Raw genomic sequence first — 25,638 nt, 5'->3', positions numbered from 1 at the left:
TCTTGTTAAGGGGATGAGTGGCTCCTATTACTTCCACCAGTGTTGATGTTGCATTTTCCATTTTTGGTTTTGATTCTTTTCTTGTTGCCTGTGTTTCTGACGATAATGATTCTGGGTATGCTGCTGTCATTGGTGACTGTGGCTCTGCTACTGTTGCCAATGGTGGTTGTGGTTCTGCTGTTGACTGGGATGATGATGACAATGCTTGTTTTAATAATGCTGTTAATACTGCATCTGATTCTATTTTTGTTGATTCAGTGTGGTCTACCTCGTTGTTGGAATGTGATGGCCCAGTTTTTCCATCTTCCTGGTTTTAGATTCTATAGAAGATTTTTCTAGTTCTGGTATGAGGGTTACTGCTAATAATTTTAAAAATTGCAGTGATTTATTGAACATCAAACTGAATTGCAAATGTTCAAAAGCTGGAATGCTTCTGTTTTTTGTCAAATTGCAAACTTCATTTTTAAAAGTATGTAATGAACTAAAGATTACATTTCAGTTTGTGTAGATACTGTATCATTATTTTTTGGAGAAATCCAGTGACATAAGGGACTTTGATGAGATGCAGATTATTATGGCTCAGCAACTGTGAATAAGTATCTTAGAGATGGCAAAGCTGATGAGCTCTTCATTTGCTACTGTCATCTGCATCTATGGAAAGTGGTTCAAGGTTGGCAAAATCATGAGTAGGTAACAAGGTGTAAGATGTCCACACCTCATGACAGAATATGATAATCAGATGCTTACTCATTGTGTAAACCATGGTAGATGACAATCTGTGGCAGGTCTGATGAAAGAGTACAATGTTGGTGCATTCACAAGTGCATCAGAGTGCATTGTTCAGTGCACATTATTGAACATGAGGTTCCACAGCAGACATTCTCTACATGTTCCCATGCTGACCTGACTACAACATCAGTCATGAGTGTAGTAGTCACAGGATCAACAAAAGAGGACTGTGGATCAATAAAATGCATCACCTGGTGAAACAAATAAAATTTCTTATTACACCAGGCCAGTGGTTGTGTCCTGACATGCTGTCATCCAGGAAAAGAGCTACTCAGAATATGAGCTGCACCACAGATGGCAGCTGGTTTCTCTAGTATTGTGCGATGTGGGGCATTCACCATGGCTCCCATGGTAGTAACTGAAGAAACCAATGACAGCTGTGGAACATGTGAACATTTTTGGTTGATGTTTCTCCCTGACACAGGTGGCATTTTCCAGCAGGATAACTGTCCATGTCACAAGACCAGAATCTTGCTACAGTTTTTAGGAGCATGATAATGAACTGACATTGGTGACCTGCCCACCATACATGCCTCATCTGAACCCAATGGAAAATGTCTGGGATGCTATTTGGCACCAGCTCTGCATCTACAAACCACTGGCCAATAATTTATGGGAACTGTGTGGCTTGTGCATATAAATTTGGTACCACATACTTTTGGAAACATAACAAGGACTAATTGAATTTGTGCTACTGGATTGCACTCCTAACATGGACCAACATACTATTAAGTGGGTGGTCATAATAATGTTGGCTCATCATTGTATTTTTATTAATATTTTAGTATAATCAGAGAAATGATCATTACTTAATATTTAATAATCGTTAGAAAAAAAAGAATTTCTCACTTTGTACGGAGTGGGACATTTTTCATTTGCAAAATTTTTTGATCTGGATGAAATAGTGAACATAGTGAAAGAACTGGAAGCAAGGTGTAGCAAAGCTAATGCAGTGAGTGCTCAGCTACAATCTACTCTCTTCTGCAAGACGGAAGACAGTATCCAAGACTAAGTTATCTGTGCACCATTCAATCTTTCGATCAACTTTGTTGTATGGGAGTGAAAGCTGGGTGGATTCAGGTTACCTTATCAACAAGGTTGAAGTTACGGATATGAAAGTAACTAGGATGATTGCAGGTACTAGTAGATGGGAACAATGGCAGGAAGGTTTCCACAATGAGGAAATCAAAGAAAAACTGGGAATGAACTCTATAGATGTAGCAGTCAGGACGAACAGGCTTAGATGGTGGGGTCATGTTACACGCATGGGAGAAACAAGGTTACCCAAGAGACTCATTGGTTCAGCAGTAGAGGGTAGGAGGAGTCGGGGCAGACAAAGGAGAAGGTACCTGGATTCGGTTAAGAACGATTTTGAAGTAATAGGTTTAACACCAGAAGAGGTACCAATGTTAGCACTGAATAGGGGATCGTGGAGGAATTTTGTAAGGGGGCTATGCTCCAGACTGAACGCTGAAAGGCATAATCAGTCTTAAATGATTTAAAGGATTTAAAAAACACTATTGGTAAGGGTCTTTTTAAGTTAAGCTTTTACCTTCTGTACTCAAAGACTTACAGAGCATAAGTGAGTAGAAACACCTCTTAAATAACTGTTTCAGTAAGAGCATATAAAGATTTCCATGAAGTTGTTTTTCATCATTAGGAACCTGTTAATGAAAAGCCTTCCTGCAGCGTATGCATTGTTGATTTGTTTTAGAATTTTTTATTACACAGTCAAATTATGAGCCCAAACCAAAATAAGTATTTCAAAAATAGATAATCAACTAAATATTAATTATTCATTTCCTGTCAAATTTTCCTCTTTGCAATTGGTGACTAATTCATTACTTTCATTGAAAACTATAAAGGGAATGAAAGGAAAGAAAATTTGTATAGTTATATTGCATTAATTTTTTTTTAATAAAAGTGCCTTTAGTGGATATGAATATATAAATAGTGCAATATAAGACGGACATTGCTAGCTTGTAGTAGTTGGTGGAGATTTCACATTAAAGTTTCTTATAATATGACATCATTTGACACAGGATGAAATATCTCTCAAGTTATTATGTACAATATAGGAAAAAATAGACTGCTAATTATTGTAAAGATGATACATTAAGTTGCAGACAGGCATAATTAAAAGATTACCCATAAACTTTCAGCCATAGCCTTAATCATAAAAAGAAAGATTAACACACCATTCATTCACACAAGCAAACACACGTCATGTGCACATGACCACCAACTTTGGCATCTTGGACTGGAATCAGATTGTTATGCTGCAGACTGCATAAGAATCACATCCCCTTGTACATAGCATGTTCTTTATCATGATGAAAACGGAATTTTATGAATGAATATTAATTTGATTCTGTGACTGAACAAGGGTCATCATGTAGGGCTCTAACATAGCCACTGCTGAAGCAGAGTAAAGTTCTTGTGAGTACAGTCATGTCTCAGTGTTAAACTGGAACAACATACCACAAAGAACCATGCTGCCAAAATTATTAGCTCATCTAATTATGCCAACAGGGACAGTTGCTGTATTATTGTGTCCATTGTACACTAACACCTGTCCATATACTCCAAAAGTATTCTCTCCTTATCAATGATGGGAAAAACTTAAAAGTTAAATCTGCAGAAATTCATGAAATTCTGTGAGGCAAATGGCAGAACTTCTTCTTATTAGCTATTATTTTTGGTTTTGTTATACACTATCTCACCTCTCATAGTAACTCCTAACCAGCTAAAATATTTTGCCCCCATAAACTGACAAACTGATTAATATTGATTTTTTACCTAGTTAGTTACTTTGTTGCACATTCTGTTGGTCACTTTTCACAGTATGATGTTATAACATACAGATAGTTAGCTTACTCAATATTGCCATGTTTAGTATATAAACATGGCTACATGATCATTTACATAGTTGACATACCAGAAACATCTATGTGACATTCTTTTACTGCAGGGCAGCTTCAGGACTTATTACACTTACTCTGCTGTTGAGTACCAAGGCATTTGGAGGAAATCCTTTTGTTCCCTTCATTGGGCAGGCAGCTCTTCATATACCAGCCATAAGTATGTCACATTATGCTGGCAACAAATTTGGAAGACGATGTTCACATTCGTTTACAGTGCTAACTGCAGCTATTTTGTTATACCTTATCATCTGCTTAATCACTGGTACAGTATAAATTGAATCTTATTTATCAAATGTTTGAACAAGTCATTCTAATGACTAAGAAATTTATACCTTTATACATACTTTGTAGTTATTAGAGTGTTTAACATCATTTTTATCGCATGTCAACTATTAAAAAAAGTTTTATTGATTTGTGTAAAGAACAGTAGCAAAAGAGACAAAAGTTTTTAATACTGTTCATTACAGCATCTTCACCACAATGGATGGTAACTGCTAGTACTCTGGCAGTGCAGTTCTGTGCTCAAGCATCAATCTCATTCACAAACTTACAGAGCCTGGAGATACATCCTACATGTGTCAGACAAACAAGTGTGGCTATGGAATATATGCTTTTGAATGCTGTTATTTGTGTAGCTCCATACATTGCTTTTGTGGTAAGTATCTAAAAGTTTGTAATAAGAAGGTTAGTGAAATATTACTCTATTTTACGCTCAACAGCCAGCTTGTTATGAGGAAATGCTTGATAGTTCAAGAGTGTGGTGTAAACATAAACCATGTTAAGTTGCCTCTTGTGGCATAAGATTGTGTTTGAACATATTATAACTGTCCTAACATGTTACAGTGTATTTTCCCCTTCAAAAGCTGTTTATTGCCTCCATTGAATAATGGAAGTGTGTGCAACAGATGAAAAGGATCACTATGATTACACAGCGTGTGTGTCTAGCATCCACAATGAAGGTATTGAAGAGGCTGTCCAGGCAGACACTGAGAGAGCATGGTGACACCAGCTGTGGACTGTTGCGCACATTGACATCAATGATGCCTCTCGTCTGGGCTCTGATGTCATACTTGTTTCATTCCAGTGACTGGCAGCAAAGGTTAGGAAGATCAGCTTTCCTCACAAAATTTCAATGAAGCTCACAATCTGCTGAGTTGTCCCCAGAAATGATCATGGCATCCTAGTTACAGAATCGAATGGAAGGTCTGAACTGAAGACTAAAGATTGTGTGACAAAGGCAAGATTTCCTTTAGCTGTACTACAGGGTTGAGAAATGTAGGATCCTCTTAAATTCATCATTAGGCAAATCCAATTGAGATAATGATACCTGTTAGAGACTGCGAAATATCAGTGTTAGGATCAAAGTAATGCCCGTCAGCAGATGAGACTAGTAAAACCCTAGTGATCAATCATCTCAGAAACTCTGATTAAAGTGCTAAACTTTGAACTGCTTCTAAAAAGTTGTGATGTTGACATAATAGGTACAGAAAGCTGTTGAGAACCCAAAATTTGCAGCAGTGTGGTTTCCTACAGATCTAAATGAATGTATATAAAAAAAGCTATTAGAAAATGTAAGTAATGTATTCATTGTCGTAGACAAAAAAGTAAAATACAAAACAGAAACTGAAGCTGCAAGCCTGAGTAATTGGGCAAATCCTCAGTATCAGTAGTAGGCAGAAACATACATGAGAGAAATTCAAAAAGTAAATTACACATCATTATGGCAAGCCAAGTAACATTAATTGAATACTGCACTACACTTCAAAGCAATACAAATACGTGACAGGTTTTTTCAACATTGTCATCAGGTCTCTAAACAAACTTGAGAACCTTCTACCAATCATTCAGTTCCTTGATGACCAAAATTCCATCCTAGGTCATGGAGTCATTTGATAACCACTGTGTGAATGTCATCATTGGAAAATTTCTTTTCCCTCCAATTGCTGTGGATCAGTTCCTCGATTGTAAAGATATTGTCATTTGTGGTCAATGTCAAATACCTTCCTTCCCAATCAGCATTATCCATGTCTGTGTGACTTCAGTCAAGTTCTTGGTACCATTTTGTTACAGGTGGGTGGACATTTCATTTGGACCTCAAATTGACAGAATTTCACAGTGAATCTATGTGTAATTTAGACTTTTGCCCTCAAGAATCATACTGTCCTGTATATGTCACCTTTGGAGTAAGTTTCCATTTGTCACCCCATTTCATCTGCATACTGTGATGCACCTGTTATGCATATTGCGACAAAACTGAGTCTGCAGGAAACCTGTGACATGTACTCTTGTCTGACAGTGTGCTACTCTTGTTGTGCAATTGCCTTGGTGTTAAAGGGCATGTGTAACTTACTTTCTGAAGCTCCTGAGTACTTGGGTCTTCCTAGCAGACTTGAAACAGTAAAAGTTTTCATTGGAAACTACATAGAACAGTTAGCTTTGAAACCAACTCATAGAAGGGAGAACCAATAAAGGTACTCAAAGTACCCTCTGCCACACACCATCAGGTGGCTTGTGGAGTATGGATGTACATGTAGATAGAAATATATTTGATTTAATGACACCAAATAGACCTGTCCTCTTTGAGGATGACTGCACTGACATTGATATTGGTGTCAATGAGGCAGCTGTAACACAAAGGTTAGGTATACATTTTCAGTAAAGTAGATAAAGAGGAAGTAGAATCATATCTAAAGGAAGAAATCAAAATCTGTTCCTCTGTGCATGAGCATGTACAAGAAATGTGGCTCAAATTTAGAAAAATAGTTCACCAAGCACTGGATATGCATATATCATTTTAGTGGAACAGTTCATGATGGGGACATTCCATGTAGCAAAATCTCTCTAAAGACAATTCTAAACTGTGACTATTGCACAATAGTCCTAAAACAAAGGATAGAGCTTTAAATAGAAAGATACTAAATGATAACCCATTAGCTGTCAGAAGGAGAATGCATGAAATCATCAACACCTAAATTTACATTTACAGTCAGCAGACCAGTGAGAAGTGCATGGTGAAGGGTATTTCCAAATTTTCCAGTTTATAGGGTTTCTTCTCATTCCATTTGTGTATAGAATGCCATAAGAGTGAGTGCTTAAACTCCTTTTTGCACACTTTAATTTGTTTATTATTGTCGTTATGGTCCCTATAGGAGCAGCACATAAAGGAATGTAGTATATTTCTCGATTTGTTGCTAGTGTGACTAATAACACTGTGTGCATATGATTCCAGAGGACAGTTAGTATCCATCTTCAGGTGTTTGACACACCATGTTTTTCACCATCTCCGTTACACTATCCCATGGATAAAACAAACCAGTGAACATTAGTGCCATCCACCTCCATATGCATTCAATATCTCCTCAAACAGTATTCCAGGATGGTGTTTTGCAAGTAATTTCCTTTAGAGAGTGACTGGTACATTGGGAGGATACTGAGAAAATGCAAAGTCTGGCACATCCTTTAGCTACAACTGAGTCTATGTGATCATTCTATTTCATATCTCTACAAACTGTCACAACCAGTCATTTGAATGAGTTGATTGTTTCAGTTATGACTCTTTGAAATTGTAGTCATAGGAGACTATGTTTTTGTTTTGTTTTAAGAGGTGTACAAATAGGCATAATAGAATTGTTTGAGACTATCTCATCAGCTCACAAATAAATTGTCACATATGAATGTAATCTAGACCAGAGGCTACATTGCAGCTCAGACTGTCACCGCAAAATGCGTTCCAAAAAATAATATCAATGCAAAACAAAAATTTTTTGCATTCTGTTCTCAATCTGTTTGCACTCATATAACATCTCATTTTATAACATCATTACCTCTTAGATCAAAGACAACATCTGGTACTGGTAGTTTCTTTTGAATGTAATATCAAAAGCTTCCAATTAACCCTACAATTTTACATTTCAGAATATTTCAAATACGTTGCCAGTCTTTGCACCACTTTGAACCCTCATGCAGAACTCATATTTGTATGGCTCTTTTCAGATAATACTTCACTGCAAATAAGTGCATCACCTGCAAAATGTCTTAGGTTATTATTAATATTTTCTATTGAGCCATTAATGTATAACATGCACAGCAAGGGTTCCAACATACTGCCCTATGACACACCAGAAATTACATCTACATCTATCAGTGATTCAAACAATGGAATCTCCAGGTAGGAATATCAATGATGTAGGAAGAGATAGATTGCTACATACCATAAAAATAACACATAAAATGCAGGCAGGCACAATTAAAAGATACTTACACAAAGCTTTCGATCACAGCCTTCATCATAAAAGAGAAACACACACCATTCACACACACAAGCAAGCACACCTCTCACACATCTGCCCACTCCAGAATGCTAGTCAAGAGAGTTGCCAATTTTTGCACCATTTTGATTTCTTATGCAAAACTCACATCTATCAATGACTCTCAATGCAATAAAGCATGCTACATTTTCCTTACCAAGATATCTTCAATCCAGACACAAATTTTGTTTGATACCCCATAGGATACCCCATATGACAGAACTGTCATTAATAAGCATTGGTGTAGTCTACTACAATGGCAAAATCTTATTGAGAAAGCAACCAAAATACCTAAATGAATTCTGGTCATATGTAATGTCTGTATGTGGCACCAAAATTAATGTCCAGACACCCATGGTAGACTTAGGAAGTGAAAATACAGATATCAAAACAAAAGCAGAACGCCAAACTCAAATGTTTTGGTACAATGTAAGATACAGGAGCACTCTCAAATTTTAATTCTCACACCACTACAAAGATGAGAGGGACAGATATTAGTATCAATGGTGTTAACAAGCAGATAGAATTGCAAGAATTACACCCCAGTGCCTGATTAAATCGCAAGACATATTCTATGTAGAATTTTTATCTAAGTTTTGACTGTAATACAGCCCTCAAACAAAAACACCATCCAGTAGCTGGAAGAAAGCCCTGATCATACTCATTTACAAGAAACATAGTAGAAATGACCTCCAAAACTATTGTTTAATATTACTAACATCCATCTCTTGTAGAATCTTATAGCATATTCTGAGCTCAAGCACAACAAGATTTCTTGATATGAAGTGAAACATGTTTAACCCAAACCAATTAACATGCTACAGACAACTCTCATTATATCGTTATCACAAATATAGAATTGTGGCTGCACCACAAGTTTACACAAATTTATCTACTTTCTCAGTTGGTAAAAGATTTCATATTTTTTATTACAAATACACTATACCCAACTAGGAACATTATGGTAAAGTTGTTTTCACTTAAAGTTAAAACTAATTCAGGAGATATCACAATTTGAAGATGATATAATGTCATTGCCAGACAAAATAATGTGTGTCATAACTGGAATCTGAAAACAAATAACCAAGTTACCTTTGTAGACCATTTGTTCATGATTTTTGGAAAGCGAATATCTTAGTTTAAAGGTCTGGTTTGAAAGGTATTTATTAATTAATTTATGAGCTCAAGATACAAACCATTTTCATACCTTGAAATACTTCAAAATTCTGAAGCCAAAAACTTTCCAAATATAGTGATGTTTTTATATTTAATATATTTTGATTTTACAGTAACTATTCAAAGTTTAAACTTTTGTCAAATAAATTACAAATGGCAGCTCTCATAGACACTGGAGAAGTTTTACTGAATGTAAAAGTACAGTATTATTATCAGCTTTATAACTTCTCTCTTTTGTATTGTTAATTACTGTAGCACCATCTTTCAAATCACTAAAAATCATGACATAATGCATTCCTGCTAAAGGATGAGATTATAAATTGACACAAGTCAGGAGAAGTTAGCTGTATGCCAGTTGCTCGTAATTTTAAGTTAGTGGAAGTCCATTTGCATGGACTATGTTGGGAACTTATGTGGTGTGTACCTCCCATGAAAACTATCTGAATTATCCTGACCTATGTTAACATGAGGAGAATGATGAGCAAGCAAAATTAATTACTGAATCTTCAACCATATTCATACATTCACAAACTCTGAACAAATATGGTGTAAGTGCTATTGTTTAGCATCTGGCATCAACAAGAAATATATATCTTTTGGAAATAAATTTATTAATTAACACAACCACAACTTCATATTTTAATGCACATCTACTACTGAGAATTATTGACTCACAGTTTGCAGCAAAAAAAAATGGACAGGGAAGCTTGATACAGTAAGAAATACACTGTAAATGAGAAAGTTTCAAGTAGAATGATCTCCTCTCTGACAACCAGCAAAGATTGAAAAAGCATCAGTCATGCAAAACCTGACTTGTGCTTTTCTTTCATGACATCCTGAAAGCCACGGATTAAGGTAATCATGTAAATGCAGTATTTCCTGAGTTATCGAAGGCATTCAACTCAGTACCACACCAATATGATTATTACTAACGACAGTATAGCCACATGGATTATCAAATGAAATTTATGGTTGGAGTTAGGATTAGGATTTCTTCTTAGGGAGAATTAGCATACTACCTCGAACAGACAGCAAGTTACAGATGTATATGTAACTTCATGTGTGCCCCAGTTATGCATGCTGAGATCCATGCTGTTCATGTTGTGTATTAATGATCTAGCATATAATATTAATAGTAACTTCAGACTTTATGCAGAGGATGCAGTTACCATAATGAAGTACAAGTTGAAAACAACTGCACAAATTTCTGGTCTGATCTTGATAAATTTACAAAGTTTTGCAAAAATTGGAAAATTTCTTTAAACAAGCAGATATGAAAATTGTAAAAATGTAGTATCCTATGACAGTATGTCAATGAGTTGAAACTGCAATCAGTTAACTCATATATCAACCTGTTTGTAACAGTCTGTAGGGATATTAAATATAATGATCACATGGTCTCTGTCACATTTAAAACAGCTAGGATAGAATACTGAAAAAAACAGCCTACAAAGGAGTCTGCTTGCAAAACACTTGTGAAAAACTAGAATATTGCTCAGGTGTGTGGGGCCCATACCAACAGGTATTTTTTAGAACCTGAACTGGCTGACTCTTTGGGACAACCATGTTAGAAAGTTGCTAAGAAACAAAGATACCTTCACAATAAATGCAAACACAGTCAAAGCCTCGTGTATAAAAAAAACTGAATGAAGCAGAAGGGAAGCCATGCATGAACTTTCAAAGAATTCTAAAGTAAATTTCTGTCTTCTGACGTGACAAAAAATCATAAGAAGTTTTGGTAGTGGGTTAAACCAGTAAATAGCTCAAAGCCATCTGTCCAGATATTCTGTGACCATAATGGTAACTAAAGGGAGGATGACAGAGGGCAAAAACTGAAGACATCATTTTCAAAAACCATTTCACTGAGGATGATTACACTATAGTTCCTCCTTTAAACTGTCCCACAAATGTCAAAATGATATACCAAAATAAGTTATTATGGGACAGAAAGCAATTGAAATCAGTGAATAGAGGAAAGGCCCCTAGACCTGATGGAATACCAGTATAATTCTATACAAAGTATGCAAAAGAACGTGAGGAGGATTACCGGGTAGGTTGCACTAATAATCACACGGAGTACTCTTGAGTGGCCGGGGTGGAGGTGACTACTAAGGCGTCGGCAGGGGTGGTCCGTGGGAGCCAGACCACATTCAGCTTGACAGCATTGTCAGGGAGCAGTGTGGGTAGATGTCGTGAAGGAAGGTTCGGCCACCGAACCTGGTAGTGGTTGAAGCAGGCTGGGCATCATACTGGGCATGCTGGTTGTGCGGCGACATGTAGGCTGGCGGTTTGTGGGTGGCACGGAGCGACAACGACGATGTCTCTAGTGGGTGTGGTGAACACACGAAGCATGTCCAGGTCGACGTCGGGTGGGAGGGGAACACATTTCACCAGGTTGTGTGATTGTGCCATGAGCACTGGATGAAAAGAAACACGCAACGAACAGTGTATAATCGCGCAATATTATTGAGATGTCATGGATTATGTCCAGGGGGACAGGCACAAATGGCTCGGATATGTGGAGCATGTGGTCACTCGACGAAGTGCGTGAGACTGGAGTGGAAGGCGAGGTCAGAGGAGAGCTCAGATGTTTGGATCTGGAAGTCACTCAATCGAGTGTGTAAGTCCGACGTGGAGGGAGTGGTCAGAGCGGCATGAGCCACAACAGTGAGTGGGGTGGTCGTGGCCTAAAGAGGGGTACAAGAAGGCTTGACATGAGTTGGCTTATGTCTGTTGAGAGAGACTGTAGCAGCTGAATCTTTCATCTGGGTGACATGGGTGTTGTCTGAGTGCCGGAGAACTCGGTATGGGCCGCTATATGGAGGTTGGAGGGGAGCACCGACAGTGTCATCTCGGAGCATGACATACTCGCAGTTGTTCAGAGATTTCGAGACATGAACCTTAGGGCGGTAGTGGCTGGCGCGCGGAGGGATATGGAGGTTGATGAAGTGGCGTCTGACGCGGTCCACAAAGGAAGGTAAGTCAGACTGAGGGATGGAAGCGTAAGGGCTCACAAGTTCGACAGGGAGAGCAATGTTCTGGCCGTATACGAACTCGGCTATTGTACCTTTGAGGTCTTCCTTAGAGATCGCACGAATGCCGAGTAGCGCAAGGGGAAGGGCCTCTGTCCATAGAGAGTCGTGGCATCGAAGAGCCACCTTGAAAGTGCGGTGCCAGCACTCGACTAGCCCGTTACTTTGCAGGTGATATGCTGTGGTATGGATGCGCCAGATGCAGCAAATGTTACAAATCTCTTTGAATGGGGCCGACTCAAATTGTCTGCCCTGGTCAGTCGAAATAATAGCTGGACATCCGAAACGCGATATCCATGACTCGACGAAAACTCGAGCATCAGTTTCTGCCATAATATTGGGGAGGGAAACAGCCTTGATCCAGCGAGTTGTTCAGTCGATAGACGAGAGAACATAACGAGACCGGTTAGAGGGGGAGACAGAGCCGACAATGTCAATATGAATATGCTGGAAACTCCCAGGAGGGATCGAAAAGTCACCGAGGTGGGGTGAAGTGTGCTTGTGTACATTGCAGACTTGGCACGCGACGCAAGAGCGTGCACATTGCTTGCAGTCCTATGAAGTGGGTGGTTGTACGAACACCGGGGTGGGCTAAATTATGCAATGCATTGAAGACAGCTCGACGAAGCGTGGTTGGGATAAGGGGGCGTAATGTGCCCATACTGTCGTCGCACCAGATCTCACCAGAAATGCCAAGGAAGGTGGTATGGACAAAGTGTAGTGAAGAAGTAGTCTGAAATCAGGTTTTGTGTTTACTTGTCGACAGGTTGGAGGTTAGGCAGTTCAGAGAGGTCTAGCAGCGAATCCACGGCGTCGACTCATGAAAGGAAATCAGCAACTATATTGTAAGCACCCTTTATGTGGCTGACATCAATGCTGAACTTGGATATGAAGTCCATGTGTCTGAAGCAGCGATGAGGCAGGTCAGCTGGCGGGTTTTAATGGCCACAGCCAGGGGTTTGTGGTCCATTAAAATATAGAAAGGGCATCCCTCAAGATCTGTGTTAAAATGCTTAATCGCTTCGTAGACCTTTGGCAACTCCCTGTCAAACGTGGAATATTTCCATTGTGCATTGGTGAGTTTGCCGGAGAAGACCCGCAGTCAAAGTTTGGCCGTCGATTGTCTGGCTAAGGATAGTGCCGATGGCAGTATTGCTCGCGTCTGTGGTGATGAAAAGCTGCGCATTGGGATGAGGATGCGCGAAGGTGCAGGCCTTGGCAAGAAGATTTTTGAGAGCAGTCAAAGAGTCAGTCATAGCAGGGGTCCACGGAATGGGCTGAGATCCAGAAGTGTTGGTGCCTGCCAAGGTGTTCGTCAGTGGAGCTTGAATCTCCACAGCCTGAGGTAGATGTCGGCAATAATAATTAACCGTCCCCAGAAAGCGCCAGAGCTCTTTGAATGACGAAGGTCTGGGTAGGTTTAGTATTGTTTGTACTTTCCCAGGGGGCGGTGAAATGCCGTCGGCAGAGACCCAAAAACGAAGAAAAGTGACAGCGGGTTGATGTAGCTGCAATTTGCCCTGGATGGTCTCGATGCCTGCTGCCGCGAGAGTGTCCATAACAGTTTGCACATGTCGAATGTTGTCCTCCATGGAGGAGCTGAACACAAGAATGTCATCCAGATATGCAAAGCAGAATTTTAGGTCGAAGAGCACTTCGTTGATGAAGCGTTGCCAGGTCTGGTATGCGTTTCACAGACTGAGGGGCATGAATCAAAATTGAAATAACCCAATCGGGGTGGTGATTGCTGTCTTCTCGATGTCTTCAGGTGCCATGGGGATCTGGTGGTAGGCCCGTTTGCAATCAGTGACAGAGAACACAGTCGAACCTGTGAGGGAACTGGTAAAGTCAGTAATGTTACGTATGGGGTAAGCGTCCATAATTGTTTGTGCGTTTAGTCGACGGTAGTCACCGCACATGCGCCAGGAACGAACTTTTTTGGGTGTCATATGTATGGGAGTAGACCAGCTACTGGCAGAGGCTTCAATGACAGCGGAGCTTAGTAGTTCAGAAATCTGATTTTTAAGGTTGGAGAGGTGATCAGAACAAAGACGACGTGGTTTACTGGAGATTGGGGGACCTGGCGTGAGACAAAGCTTGTGAACCATGGCATTGGTGATGACGGAAATGTTGCCAGCGGCACGGGAGGCGGTTTGCTTACAATGTGTGGCGGGCGGGGCAGGCGAGGCATGGTAGTAGTGTTCGGAGGCACTCAGCCAATTCGACGGGAGCCGAGGCGGCGAAGTGTACCAGGAGTCAACGCGACAAGATGGCCGCCGGCCCGAAGCAGTGACACCGTGGTCGGGTGAGTTTGGTAGAGCTTGTGAGCTGTTAATGAGTCCATTGTCTGAGGGCGCAGCCTCTGGCAGCACGGTCGCGTGCGAAACACGTGGTGCGAGGGCACTGTTTGTGTTGTCAGTGGCAGTCACACGGCGGCTCGCAAGAGCCGAAGTTGCATAGTTTGAGGTCCTGTCCGCGAGGGGCGGGGTAGGAGCCGTCAGTTCGGGAACACGTGACGCACACTCGTCGCGCATGCGCACTTGTGTAAGGCCAAGTGTCAAATGCTGCCGTGTTAGGAGGATGTGGCCCTGCGGAACTGACAGTACATGTAATGGCAGTCTTGATAGCACAGTTGCGAGAGGTAGCGGGACTTAAACACGCAGAGGCTCGATTGCTCGGATTGCAAGCAGATTTGGCACACTTACTGACCTTGCTATAGTGTCTGTAATTACTTTGCTGCATTGGAGAGCTGGAGCTTTTTTCATGGAGCTGGAGGGAGACCTTGAAGTTTTCCTTGAGTAGGCGAGTGACGTGTTCAAGCTCGACAAGGTACTTCTTGTGCATGGTTTCTTGTAACGTCGTCGACAGAGATGAGCATGTATGGATGAGATGAGTCCAGACCAATGTGTCACAGGAAGGGGGGGGGGGTTTGCTCGACGGAGCAAAGCGAAAATCGGTCTTGGACGGATGGTGAAACAAGGTGTTTCGCACTAGGTCTGGTGAAAGTTTGTGGTGTCACAAGAAGTCAATGCCTAGTATTGATTCGTCAATTTCTCACACTAAAAATGTCCACTCTAGCTTGCAGTTTGTGGAGAGTGAGACGACTTTGGAAGTTGAACCCAAGCATTGTAGTATAGTTGAATTCATGGCTTGCAGTGAAGTATGATGAGGGCGGATGTTCGACAACGCTAAGGATGTAGGCAGCAGAGAAACATTGGCACCTGTGTCCACTACGAAAAGGTATCCCGACGAAATGTCTTTACTGTAAAGTTGTCCGCAATTAACTGGTCGTTCCCAGACAGAATGGATCACTGGAGAGTGCCTGTCATGTTTTGCACAAGAGACGGCACCTGGACCTACCTGCGATTGGCGTTTGGGAAGTATCAGTGTGGTCTGCAGTTCCGTGTCGCCCCACCAAACCGAGTGTGGAAGTAATGGTACAGGTAGTGTGGTTGCATTTCCTGGAGGGTTTGTTGTCAGTGGGGTGGCCGAGGTTCGGTGGCCACAGGAGGTCCGGTTGCAGCAGGGATGTGACCGTGGGCGGAGCCAGTGACGTCCCTGTTGCTTCTTTACTGCTTCCCAGGGCGAGTGGAACAGTCGACACAGTACAGCTCCGGCTGCGTCTGGACGCAGGGCGATGCGCCGAAACCTGAGACATGTCAGGTAGGCAGTGGCTGGCGAAATAGAGCACTGATGCATCGTGTAGCAATTGTCATTCTTTGCTCGACAGGTTCTGGAAACCTTTGAGCCAGAGCAAAGCGGATGTGAGGAGATAGTTTATCTGTCCAGATGGCGAGGAGAGCTGCGTCAGAGGGTAGATCGTCGCTCACCAGGGCACGTAGCCGTCTCCAGAGCTGGGAAGGTTTGTCATTGCCTAGTTGCTCGACGTGGAGCGCTTGCCGCATTGCTGCCTCAGCTGAGTGTGCAAGCTGACATAGAACTGTCTTTTTGGCTAGAGTGTACCGGGTAGCTGAGTCCGGGGCATCGACCAGGTCAGTAATCGAGTCCTCCTGGTCATGCAGGTGGGTGATGAGGCACAAAAACCTGGTTGATTCGTCAAGTTTGTAATGGTCGAACACTTCGTCCAAAATTGTGAACCAGGTTGTTGCTCTGTCGGGATTAAATGGCGGCAGCGTCGGTAAGCATTGTAGAATGTTCAGAAGAACAGGTTGAGTAGAGTTAGTCGGGGCACTGCCTGAATCGAGCTGTTGTTGCTGTAGTATTCCAGGAGAGTGTGAATCCAGAGGATGTGGCAACGACAGCTGTTGGGGTGGCAGCGTGAAGGTGACACGTTGTGGTTGAGTGCGATCCATCGGCACGCGGAAGGCCGACGTGGGTAAGACACCGTAATGTGTCGATTGCGGTTGCGGAAGCTCAACACGTGTGTTAGTCTGCGGAAAGCTGGAGCCACCTGTGTTGCAGGAAGGCTGTGGAGGTGTGGGCTGTCCAGAAGCACAGTGTGGGAAATGATGTTGAATGTGGGACGGAATGTGTGAATGTTCACTGTTCATAGTCACTCCACACAAAGCGGTGTGCAGATAATGTGAATGCCGTGGCACCAAACACTGAGGCAAAGCAATGGGACGGCAGTGGATGTCAGGCACAGATAACAAGTTGTTGTTCCTGTTGCAGGTCAAGGTATTGAGGTAGGAAGGAAAGTGCTGATGCTGAATCGAGGGAGGTGAGGGCGTGGTCGGATGCTGAGGAGTAAGACCTGTGAAAGAAGCAGTTCCAGCCATGTGGCAGGTATTCACTTGGTACTGCACAGATTGCGGCATGGCAAATCGTTGTCCTGGCAGTAGTAGATTGTTTGCCGAAGCATTTGCAGAAATCGGTATTGGTCCCGCACTGCACAGATATCCATAAGAGGTAACTGCACAGTCGATGAGGAAGGGCACATGTGGTGGGAATAAAGGCATTTGATAGCCAGAGTCATGTGCACTCCTAACCTCACTTATTGTTGCAGGCTCGAAAACGTCCAGCGAATTGGTGGAATCATCAAGTGAGAGGCATCGTGTTGCAGTCGTGGTGGGGGTACATCACCCACAACATGATGCATGTCGATCGCAAATTCCGGTGTTTGGCCCTGGGCTGAAGTCATTGTTCAAATGCTGTGTCGATGTAATACACGTGAAAATAACTGACGCAGATTTTGCGGACACAGTAAAATGGAGAAACTGGAAGACGTTACAACTTGGGGTCACCAGTGAGGAGGATTACCGGGTTGGTTGCACCAATAATCACACCCATTTAGCAATAGTTCATTTATTAACCTCAACACATACAAGGGTCACAAAGAACTGACTTGAACATGGCAGAACAGCTAATGATAATGCTTAGAGTCCAAAGGTGAATGCATATCGATGTTGATTTCGATTACATCGGCATCACAAACTTGCTCCTTTTCGAGCTGTTGTGTACTCTAGGTTGCTGAATGATCAAAGTCTTCCTAGTGACTGGCAAAAAGTGCAGATGATTCCAAATTACAATAAGGTTTGCCAAGTAGATGGACAAAACTATAGGCCTATATTTCTGATGCCTGGCTATTGCAGAATTTTTAAGTCCAGAAATCTCTTTTGCAGGAATCAACATTGATTCTGAAAACAAAGATCATATGAAAGACAGCTCATTCTGTTCATCCATAAGATCCTGAAAGCAGTAGATAATGGAAAACAGGTTGATGGCAGTTTTCTTGATTTCCTGATGATATTCAATACAATTTGACTTTGCTATGTAATGAAAAATATATGAGTGTACCGAATATCAGATATGCTGTGTGACTGGACTGAAGAGTTTCTAGTGAATGGAACACAATATGTCATTCTAATGGGAGGAAATATCAAACATAAAAGAAACATTTGGCATATCCCAAGTAAGTGTTATAGGATCTTTACTTTTTACAGTGCGTAAATGACCTAATGGATAATGAGAAGTACTATGCAGCTGTTCAATGATGGTGCTGTTGTATACAGTGAAGCTTCAATCCTACACAATTGTAGCAAAATGCAGGGAGACCTGCAAAGGATTCACACTTGGTGCTGGGATTGGCAATTGACAGTCAACAAGTCTAACATAGTGTGCATAAATAGGCTGAATGACTATTAGTGTATGACTACATCATTAAACCGCAAACCCTGGAAGCTGTGTCATCATGATATATCTTGGAATATGCATACACAATGATGAAGTGGAACTTTGGATGCTCTCTGTGGTTAATGAGACCAGACAGACAGGTTTTATAAGTTAAATCCAAAGTCCTGGCAGACAAAAATTAAGAAAAATAGAATATAAGAAGCTTCATGTACAGTAAATAGGGATAAAGCTAATTATCAACTTACTTTATCAAAATATCAGAAGAATAAAAAATAAAGTAGATGAGCTGTAGTTTGTTCAGATGATCTCAAAAATAATAATGAGATTGATATGCTTTATCTGTCTGAACACCATGTAACTGTGGGGGTGAAAAGTGTCAGCATAGGTAGGTATAATTTAGTATCTTACTCTTGCAAATCTAGAGTGGATAAAGGAGGAGTTGCCATTTACACAAAACAAGGATGTAAATACATAACTGCAGAAGTAAGTTAATTTTAGGTCGATCAGCACTTTGAAGTTTGTGCATGTGAACTACAGCTAGATAATGTAGTGTTGATATTAACAGCAATGTACAAGCCCCCATTAGAAGATTGAAATCATATCTCCTTGACAACTCCTTCTATACCATAGATGAGTTCCTGAAAAGGACTAAATAAATCTGCAGGTATGATATATGCATTTTGTGCCATTTAAGGGAATGGTGTAGGTAACAAAAATTTTAAGCTTTTTCTTTTTTTTGAAAAAAAAAGAAGAAGAAAGATTTCAATTTATGTGTGCATTTCTTATGCACTTGACACACTCTACAACATAATGGTTACCATGAGATTGATTAATGGAACATGTGACTAAGTAACTGACTATCAACCACATACAACTAATCACAGGTAAGGCAAATACCAGGCTGATTCACTTGAAGAATCCTCAAGAAGTGTAGTCCATCCACAAATAAGGTAGCTTACAAAACCCTCTCTCAGTCAAAACTTTAATATTACCCATCAGTCTGGGATTACAGATCCCAAGAAGGGAAGTGTGTTTTATTGCAGGTTTATTTAATAATTGTAAAAGTGTCATGGAGATGCTTAGCCTATGGCAGTGACAGGCAGGGGTGTGGTTTACTGTTAACATTCTGAGAGCATACATTCCTAGATGAGTTAACCAATATATTGCTTTCTCCTACATACATCTCGCAAAAAGACAATGAAGATAAAATTAGAGACTCATGGTTTCACGGAAGCTTACTAGTAACTGTTATTTGTGTGGACCACTTCTGACTGTAACTAGAAAGGAGGGAGGTGACAGTGGTACACAAAGCACATTATGCCACACCATCAGGTAGGCTGTAGGTTGTTTAAGTTTACAGAATATATTTACTTTATCATTAATGAAATTTGTCAGTGAGTTTTTGATTAACATTTCTACCCACAAAACAAAAATGCTTACTTTCACTTTATTACTTCTGAAATTTTCTGTTTTTCTAACTGAGTAAGGTGGCGCACTGGTTAGGACAATGGAATCGCATTTGGACGGATGACGGTTGAAACCTGTGTCTGGCCATCCTGATTTAGGTTTTCTGTGATTTCCCAAAATCGCTTCAGGCAATTTCCAGGATGGTTCCTTTGGCTGACTTCCTTCCCCATCCTTCCCTAATCCGATGGGACTGATGACCTCACCGTTGCGACCCCTTCCTCCAACTCCCTCCAAATCAATCGATCAGCAACCATTTTTTTTAACATATTATCTGACAGACTAGAGAAAAAGTGAGGTTTCTGCAGGCATGAGTACAATGAGTAGTGTGGTGAGAAAATATCGCAAGTAAATAGATACCAGGAATACCAGTAGATCAGAACAGTATTTCACTAGTGTCTTAATTCAGTGCATTCTGCTGCCTTTCTCAGGAAACCAATTCTGGCATAGTAACTGTTCAATACATTTCAACTTCCTTTTCCAAGAATGAAAACGTGCTCTGATAATGATTCAGATTACTTAACAAGTCAACAATAATGCTAGAACATGTTCAGTAACATGGCTCAATTTCATTAACTGTTGTTAATTTATTTATTTGTCCTATGAACCATACTTCCACAACAAATGCATATGGTGATGCATGAAACATACATTTTGGTAATCAACAAGTGATAGTACAATGTAATGGTTGATGACACGATGTGATGTGATGAGAGTTCATAAAACACAATTTTACATAAGTATTATTTATTCCAATGTTATTTTAGATTCATGTCTCACACACATATACACAAAAAATTACCTGATTGCCTGCCATAGTTGCAGATTAAAACCTACTACAAGGATATAACAGCTTCAAATTTCTATCCCATCACATCTCTCTCTCTCTCTCTCTCTCTCTCTCTCTCTCTCTCAAAGTAAAGCACACAGTTGGCATAGTTGCATCTGCTATAAACACAAAACATTTTGTACGAGGTGCATTCAAGTTCTAAGGCCTCCGATTTTTTTTCTCCAGACTGGAAAGAGATTGAAACATGTGCATTGTTTTAAAATGAGGCCGCGTTCATTGTCAATACGTCCCAGAGATGGCAGCACAGTACGGCAGATGGAATTTTACCGCCAGAGGCGAGAATGAGAACTGTTTTAAATACTAAAAATCGCGACGTTTTCCTTACTTGAACAGCGTGCAAGCATTCGTTTTCTGAATTTGCGTGGTGTGAAACCAATTGAAATCCATCCACAGTTGAATGAGACATGTGGTGATGGAGTTATGGATGTGTCGAAAGTGCTTTCATGGGTGCGACAGTTTAATGAAGGCAGAACATCGTGTGACAACAATCCGAAACAACCTCGGGCTCGCACAAGCCGGTCTGACGACATGATCGAGAAAGTGGAGAGAATTGTTTTGGGGGATCGCCGAATGACAGTTGAACAGATCGCCTCCAGAGTCGGCATTTCTGTGGGTTCTGTGCACACAATCCTGCATGACGACCTGAAAATGCGAAAAGTGTCATCCAGGTGGGTACCGTGAATGTTGACGGACGACCACATGGCTGCCCGTGTAGCATGTTGCCAAACAATGTTGACACGCAATGGCAGCATGAATGGGACTTTCTTTTCGTCGGTTGTGACAATGGATGAGACGTGGATGCCATTTTTCAATCCAGAAACAAAGCGTCAGTCAGCTCAATGGAAGCACACAGATTCACTGCCACCAAAAAAATTTCGGATAACCGCCAGTGCAGATAAAATGATGGTGTCCATGTTCTGGGCATCCTACGAAAATGTTTTGAAGAACAAATTCGTTCCTGCGCGTGTGCTGTTTCACCATGACAACGCACCCGCACATCGAGCTAATGTTACACAACAGTTTCTTCGTGATAACAACTTTGCAGTGATTCCTCACGCTCCCTACTCACCTGACCTGGCTCTAAGTGACTTTTGGCTTTTTCCAACAATGAAAGATACTCTCCGTGGCCACACATTCACCAGCCATGCTGCTATAGCCTCAGCGTTTTTTCAGTGGTCAAAACAGACTCCTAAAGAAGCTTTCGCCGCTGCCACGGAATCATGGCGTCAGCATTGTGAAAAATGTGTACGTCTGCATGGCGATTACGTTGAGAAGTAACGCCAGTTTCATCGATTTCGGGTGAGTAGTTAATTAGAAAAAAATTCGGAGGCCTTAGAAATTGAGTGCACCTTGTAATATGGAGTTTCATTTTCTTTCTTATACTACAATTATGGACATTTTTGCTGTGTTCTGTAAAGTTACTTCTTACTTACGCAAACTTCATATACAGTGCTGTGGTATACTGGCAACAAAGGGTTTTGTTCTGATCAGCTGTCACCAGTATATGAGGGTGGTGGGGGTATTGTTCATGTTGGTTAAACCAAACAACATCCACTTAGCAGTAGTTCATTTATGCACCTAAACACATGCTAGGCTCACAAAGAATTGAACTTCGCGGAACAGTCCAAAGAGAATGTCCAGAGTCCAAAGACGATGCCATGAGTCCAAAGACGAAGGCATATCAATCCTGCTGTCGACCTCATCGGCGCCACATAGTCCCCCCTCCCCCCAGTACGGAGTACTCTTGAGAGGCCGGGAGGGGGGGGGGGCTGATGTCACTAAGGCGTCGTTAGGGGTGGTCCATGAGAACCGTCGTCGGGGAGCTGTGTGGGTAGCTCTCTTGAAGGAAGGTTCAGCTACCGAACCTGGAAGTCGTTGAAGCGAGCCGGGCGCCGTACTGGGCGTGCTGGTCGTGCTGTGACAGGTCGGCTAGCGGTTTGCAGGTGGAATGGAGCAACGACGACGATGTCTCCGGTGGGCATGGCGAACACACGAAGCACGTCCAGGTCGACGTCGGGCGAGAGGGGAACACATTTCACCAGGTGGCAGGGAATGTCGGAGGTTGCGTCATGAGCACTGGATGAAGAGAAACACACGATGAACAGTGTATCATCACGCAGTATTATTGAGATTTCGTGGATTATGTCCAGGGGACCAGGCTCAAACACCTCGAGCGAGGGCACGTTCAAGATGGGGGAGGGGGGGGGGGGCGTGAGAAACCTCGACAGGGAGAAGCAGGCAATGGTGGAGAGGTCGAAGGGACCGGTGAAGGGCCTGGTGGCGAGGGCGTGATCGTAGGTAAGCTAAACGTGGGGAGCATGTGGTCACTTGACGGAGTGTGTGAGTCCGGAGTAGAGGGTGAGGTCAGAGGAGAGCTCGACGATTGGAGCTTGAAGACACTCGATCGGGTGTGTAAGTCCAATGTGGAGGGAGTGATCGAAGCGTCGTGAGTTACGACAGTGAGTAGTGTGGTCGTGGCCTGAAGGGGGGTAGAATAAAGCTGAACATGAGTCAGCTTAAGTCTGTTGAGAGAGACTGTAACAGCTGAATCATTCATCTGGATTTCATAGGTTTTGGCTGAGCGCCAGAGACCTCAGTATGGGCTGGTATATGGAGGTTGGAGAGGAGCACCTACAGTGTCATGACGTACTCGCAATTTTCCAGAGATTTCGGGATGTGAAACTTAGGGCGGGAATGTCTGGCGCACGGAGGGATATGGAGGTTGATCAAGTGGTGTGTGACGTGATCCACAAAGGAAGATACTCAGACTGAGAGAGAGAAGCAGAAGAGCTCACAAGTTCGCCATGGAGGACAATGTTCTGGCCGTATACGAATTCGACTATTGTGCCTTTCAGGTCTTCCTTATACATCGCACGAATGCCGAGTAGCACAAGGGGAAGGGCCTCCGTTCATAGAGAGTCGTGGCATCGAAGAGCCGCCTTGAAAGTGCGGTGCCAGCGCTCTACTAGCCCCTTACTTTGTGGGTGATATGCTTTGGTATGGATGCGCCAGGTGCCACAAGTGTTACAGATCTCGTTGAACAGGACTGACTCAAATTGTGTGCCCTGGTCAGTCGTGATGATAGCTGGACATCCGAAAAGCGATACCCATGACTCGACGAAAGCTCGAGCAACAGTTTCTGCCGTAATATTGGGGAGGGGGACAGCCTCGACCCAGTGAGTTGTTTGGTCGATAGACGAGAGAACATCACGAAAGCCGTTAGAGGGGGAGAGAGGGCTGACAATGTCAAAATGAATATGCTGGAAACGTCCAGGAGGGATCGAAAAGGCGCTGAGAGGAGGGGGGGGGGGAGGGGGTGTGAAGTGTGCTTGTGTACTTTGCAGTGTCGGCACGCGACACAGGAGTGTGCCCATTGCTGTCAGTCCTTGTTGACATTTCTCCACACAAAGTGCTCCACTACGAGGCGGGCGGAAACACGAACACTAGGGTGGGCTAAATTATGCAATGCGTTGAAGATGGCTCGACGGGGCGTGGTTAGGATGAGGGGGCGTAACGTGCCCGTACTGTCGTCGCACCAGATCTCACCAGAAATTGCAGGGAAGGTGGTGCTGACGAATTGTAGTGAACAAGTAGTCTGAAATCAGGTTTTGTTTCCTCGTCGGCGGGTTGGAGATTAGGCAGTTCAGAGAGGTCTAACGGAAAATGGACGGTGTTTACTCATGAAAGTGTGGGGCGGCGAAGAAGTTGTCGAATGAGTTGTTTGAATGTTCATTTCACGTAACAGACTATTGCCGATGCAACATATGTGGGACGGCGAAGAAGTCGTTGTTTAATGTTGAATGAAAGTTGAACATTGCCACCTTAAATCACGCGAGCCTGGCAACTAATTTGGTGGCCAGTCAGAAAGCGAAGGGAAACTTACTGACCTTAGTTCCCAGTCTGCACGGCCACATTCCTGTACAGCCCAGCTAAACGAAAAATATCCATAGTTCTTCACGGGATTAGGGCTGCTTCAATAAAATTTAAAGTTCAAAACAAGATTTTATTATCTTAAAGGCTCACACAAATTACTCGAAACTTCTGAAAATGCTAAAGACATTAAATATTGTTAATTCAGCCAATCGTTTAATAGTTCAGAGGCGACTTCTACAGCAAGTTCCTCCCGAATAGTTCATTACTCTAACTAACGGTGCTCTATTAATAGTTCGCAATAATGTTAAAAAAAAAAAAAAAGATTAATGCTCGCCTTAAAAGTGGAGTTAGTCACCACTTGCCACGCGGAATTATACTTCACACGGACGGCACAATAACAGTTTGTTACCGAAGTCTAAACGATCCAGGACGGTGTACAGTCCTCGCGATTTTCAATGTCCGTTTACATTGCTAAGTACGCGCATGTCACAGCCCGCTATGACGTCACCCGAGGCGAGGCGCGATCGGACGTTAAGCTCGCGTGGACTAGGCGTTGGTCTAATGCGGAGTGAGCTTCCTACTGCCTCTGCCGCTCTTTTTATATAGCTCCGGCGCGTACCGCCAAGAGAGCATCTGTTCTTTCCGTTCCTATGCAGATGCCTGCAGCCTCCAAATGATCGCTATCTCAGGCACATAATCTTAAATATCACATTTAATAATAGCTTTACAAACTTCTCAATTTTTGTATACATACATCTGAGCAGTACAGAAGCACGTAGAAAATCTCAGCCCGCTAAAATTAAAACTTTACTCTCTAGAATTTTTACAATGGAACTAACGGTAGATTGTTACCTCTGAACCATAGCTTTATCAAGACTTGTATCAGCTGTTAATTATGCTACAAGACTAAAACTTGGTGTAGCTTTGTTAATTGTCCTATCTGATCATTGGTCTTAAAGAATTTGTTTTATCATTAAAATTTAAAGTACTTAATCTATAATGCTTATGTACATTTTACTCACAAAAGTAGTTTTTACTAAATTACTAAAAAAACTAGAAGAGGTAACTGATTGTGGTATTTCCATTATTATTATTAGGGTGAACTGAAGCATCCTACCAATTTTCAATAT

General features: G+C 42.0%; 1 protein-coding gene across 2 annotated transcripts in view; it reads left to right on the top strand.

The window, feature by feature from the left end:
• The window catches only part of LOC126298689 (solute carrier family 22 member 7-like), a 155,663-nt gene that overhangs the window by 105,777 nt on the left and 24,248 nt on the right, over nt 1-25,638 (top strand). For both annotated transcript variants that reach the window (XM_049990127.1, XM_049990126.1), the window contains 2 exons: nt 3,761-3,975; nt 4,181-4,368. In XM_049990127.1, coding sequence (XP_049846084.1) covers nt 3,761-3,975; nt 4,181-4,368 — 403 coding nt within the window. The remainder of the gene's footprint in view (nt 1-3,760; nt 3,976-4,180; nt 4,369-25,638) is intronic.

The sequence above is a fragment of the Schistocerca gregaria genome, chromosome X (genome assembly GCF_023897955.1).
Source record: "Schistocerca gregaria isolate iqSchGreg1 chromosome X, iqSchGreg1.2, whole genome shotgun sequence".
Lineage (NCBI taxonomy): Eukaryota > Metazoa > Arthropoda > Insecta > Orthoptera > Acrididae > Schistocerca > Schistocerca gregaria.
The sequence above is the reverse complement of the archived record's forward strand: the minus strand, read 5'-3'. Positions and strand labels throughout refer to the sequence as shown.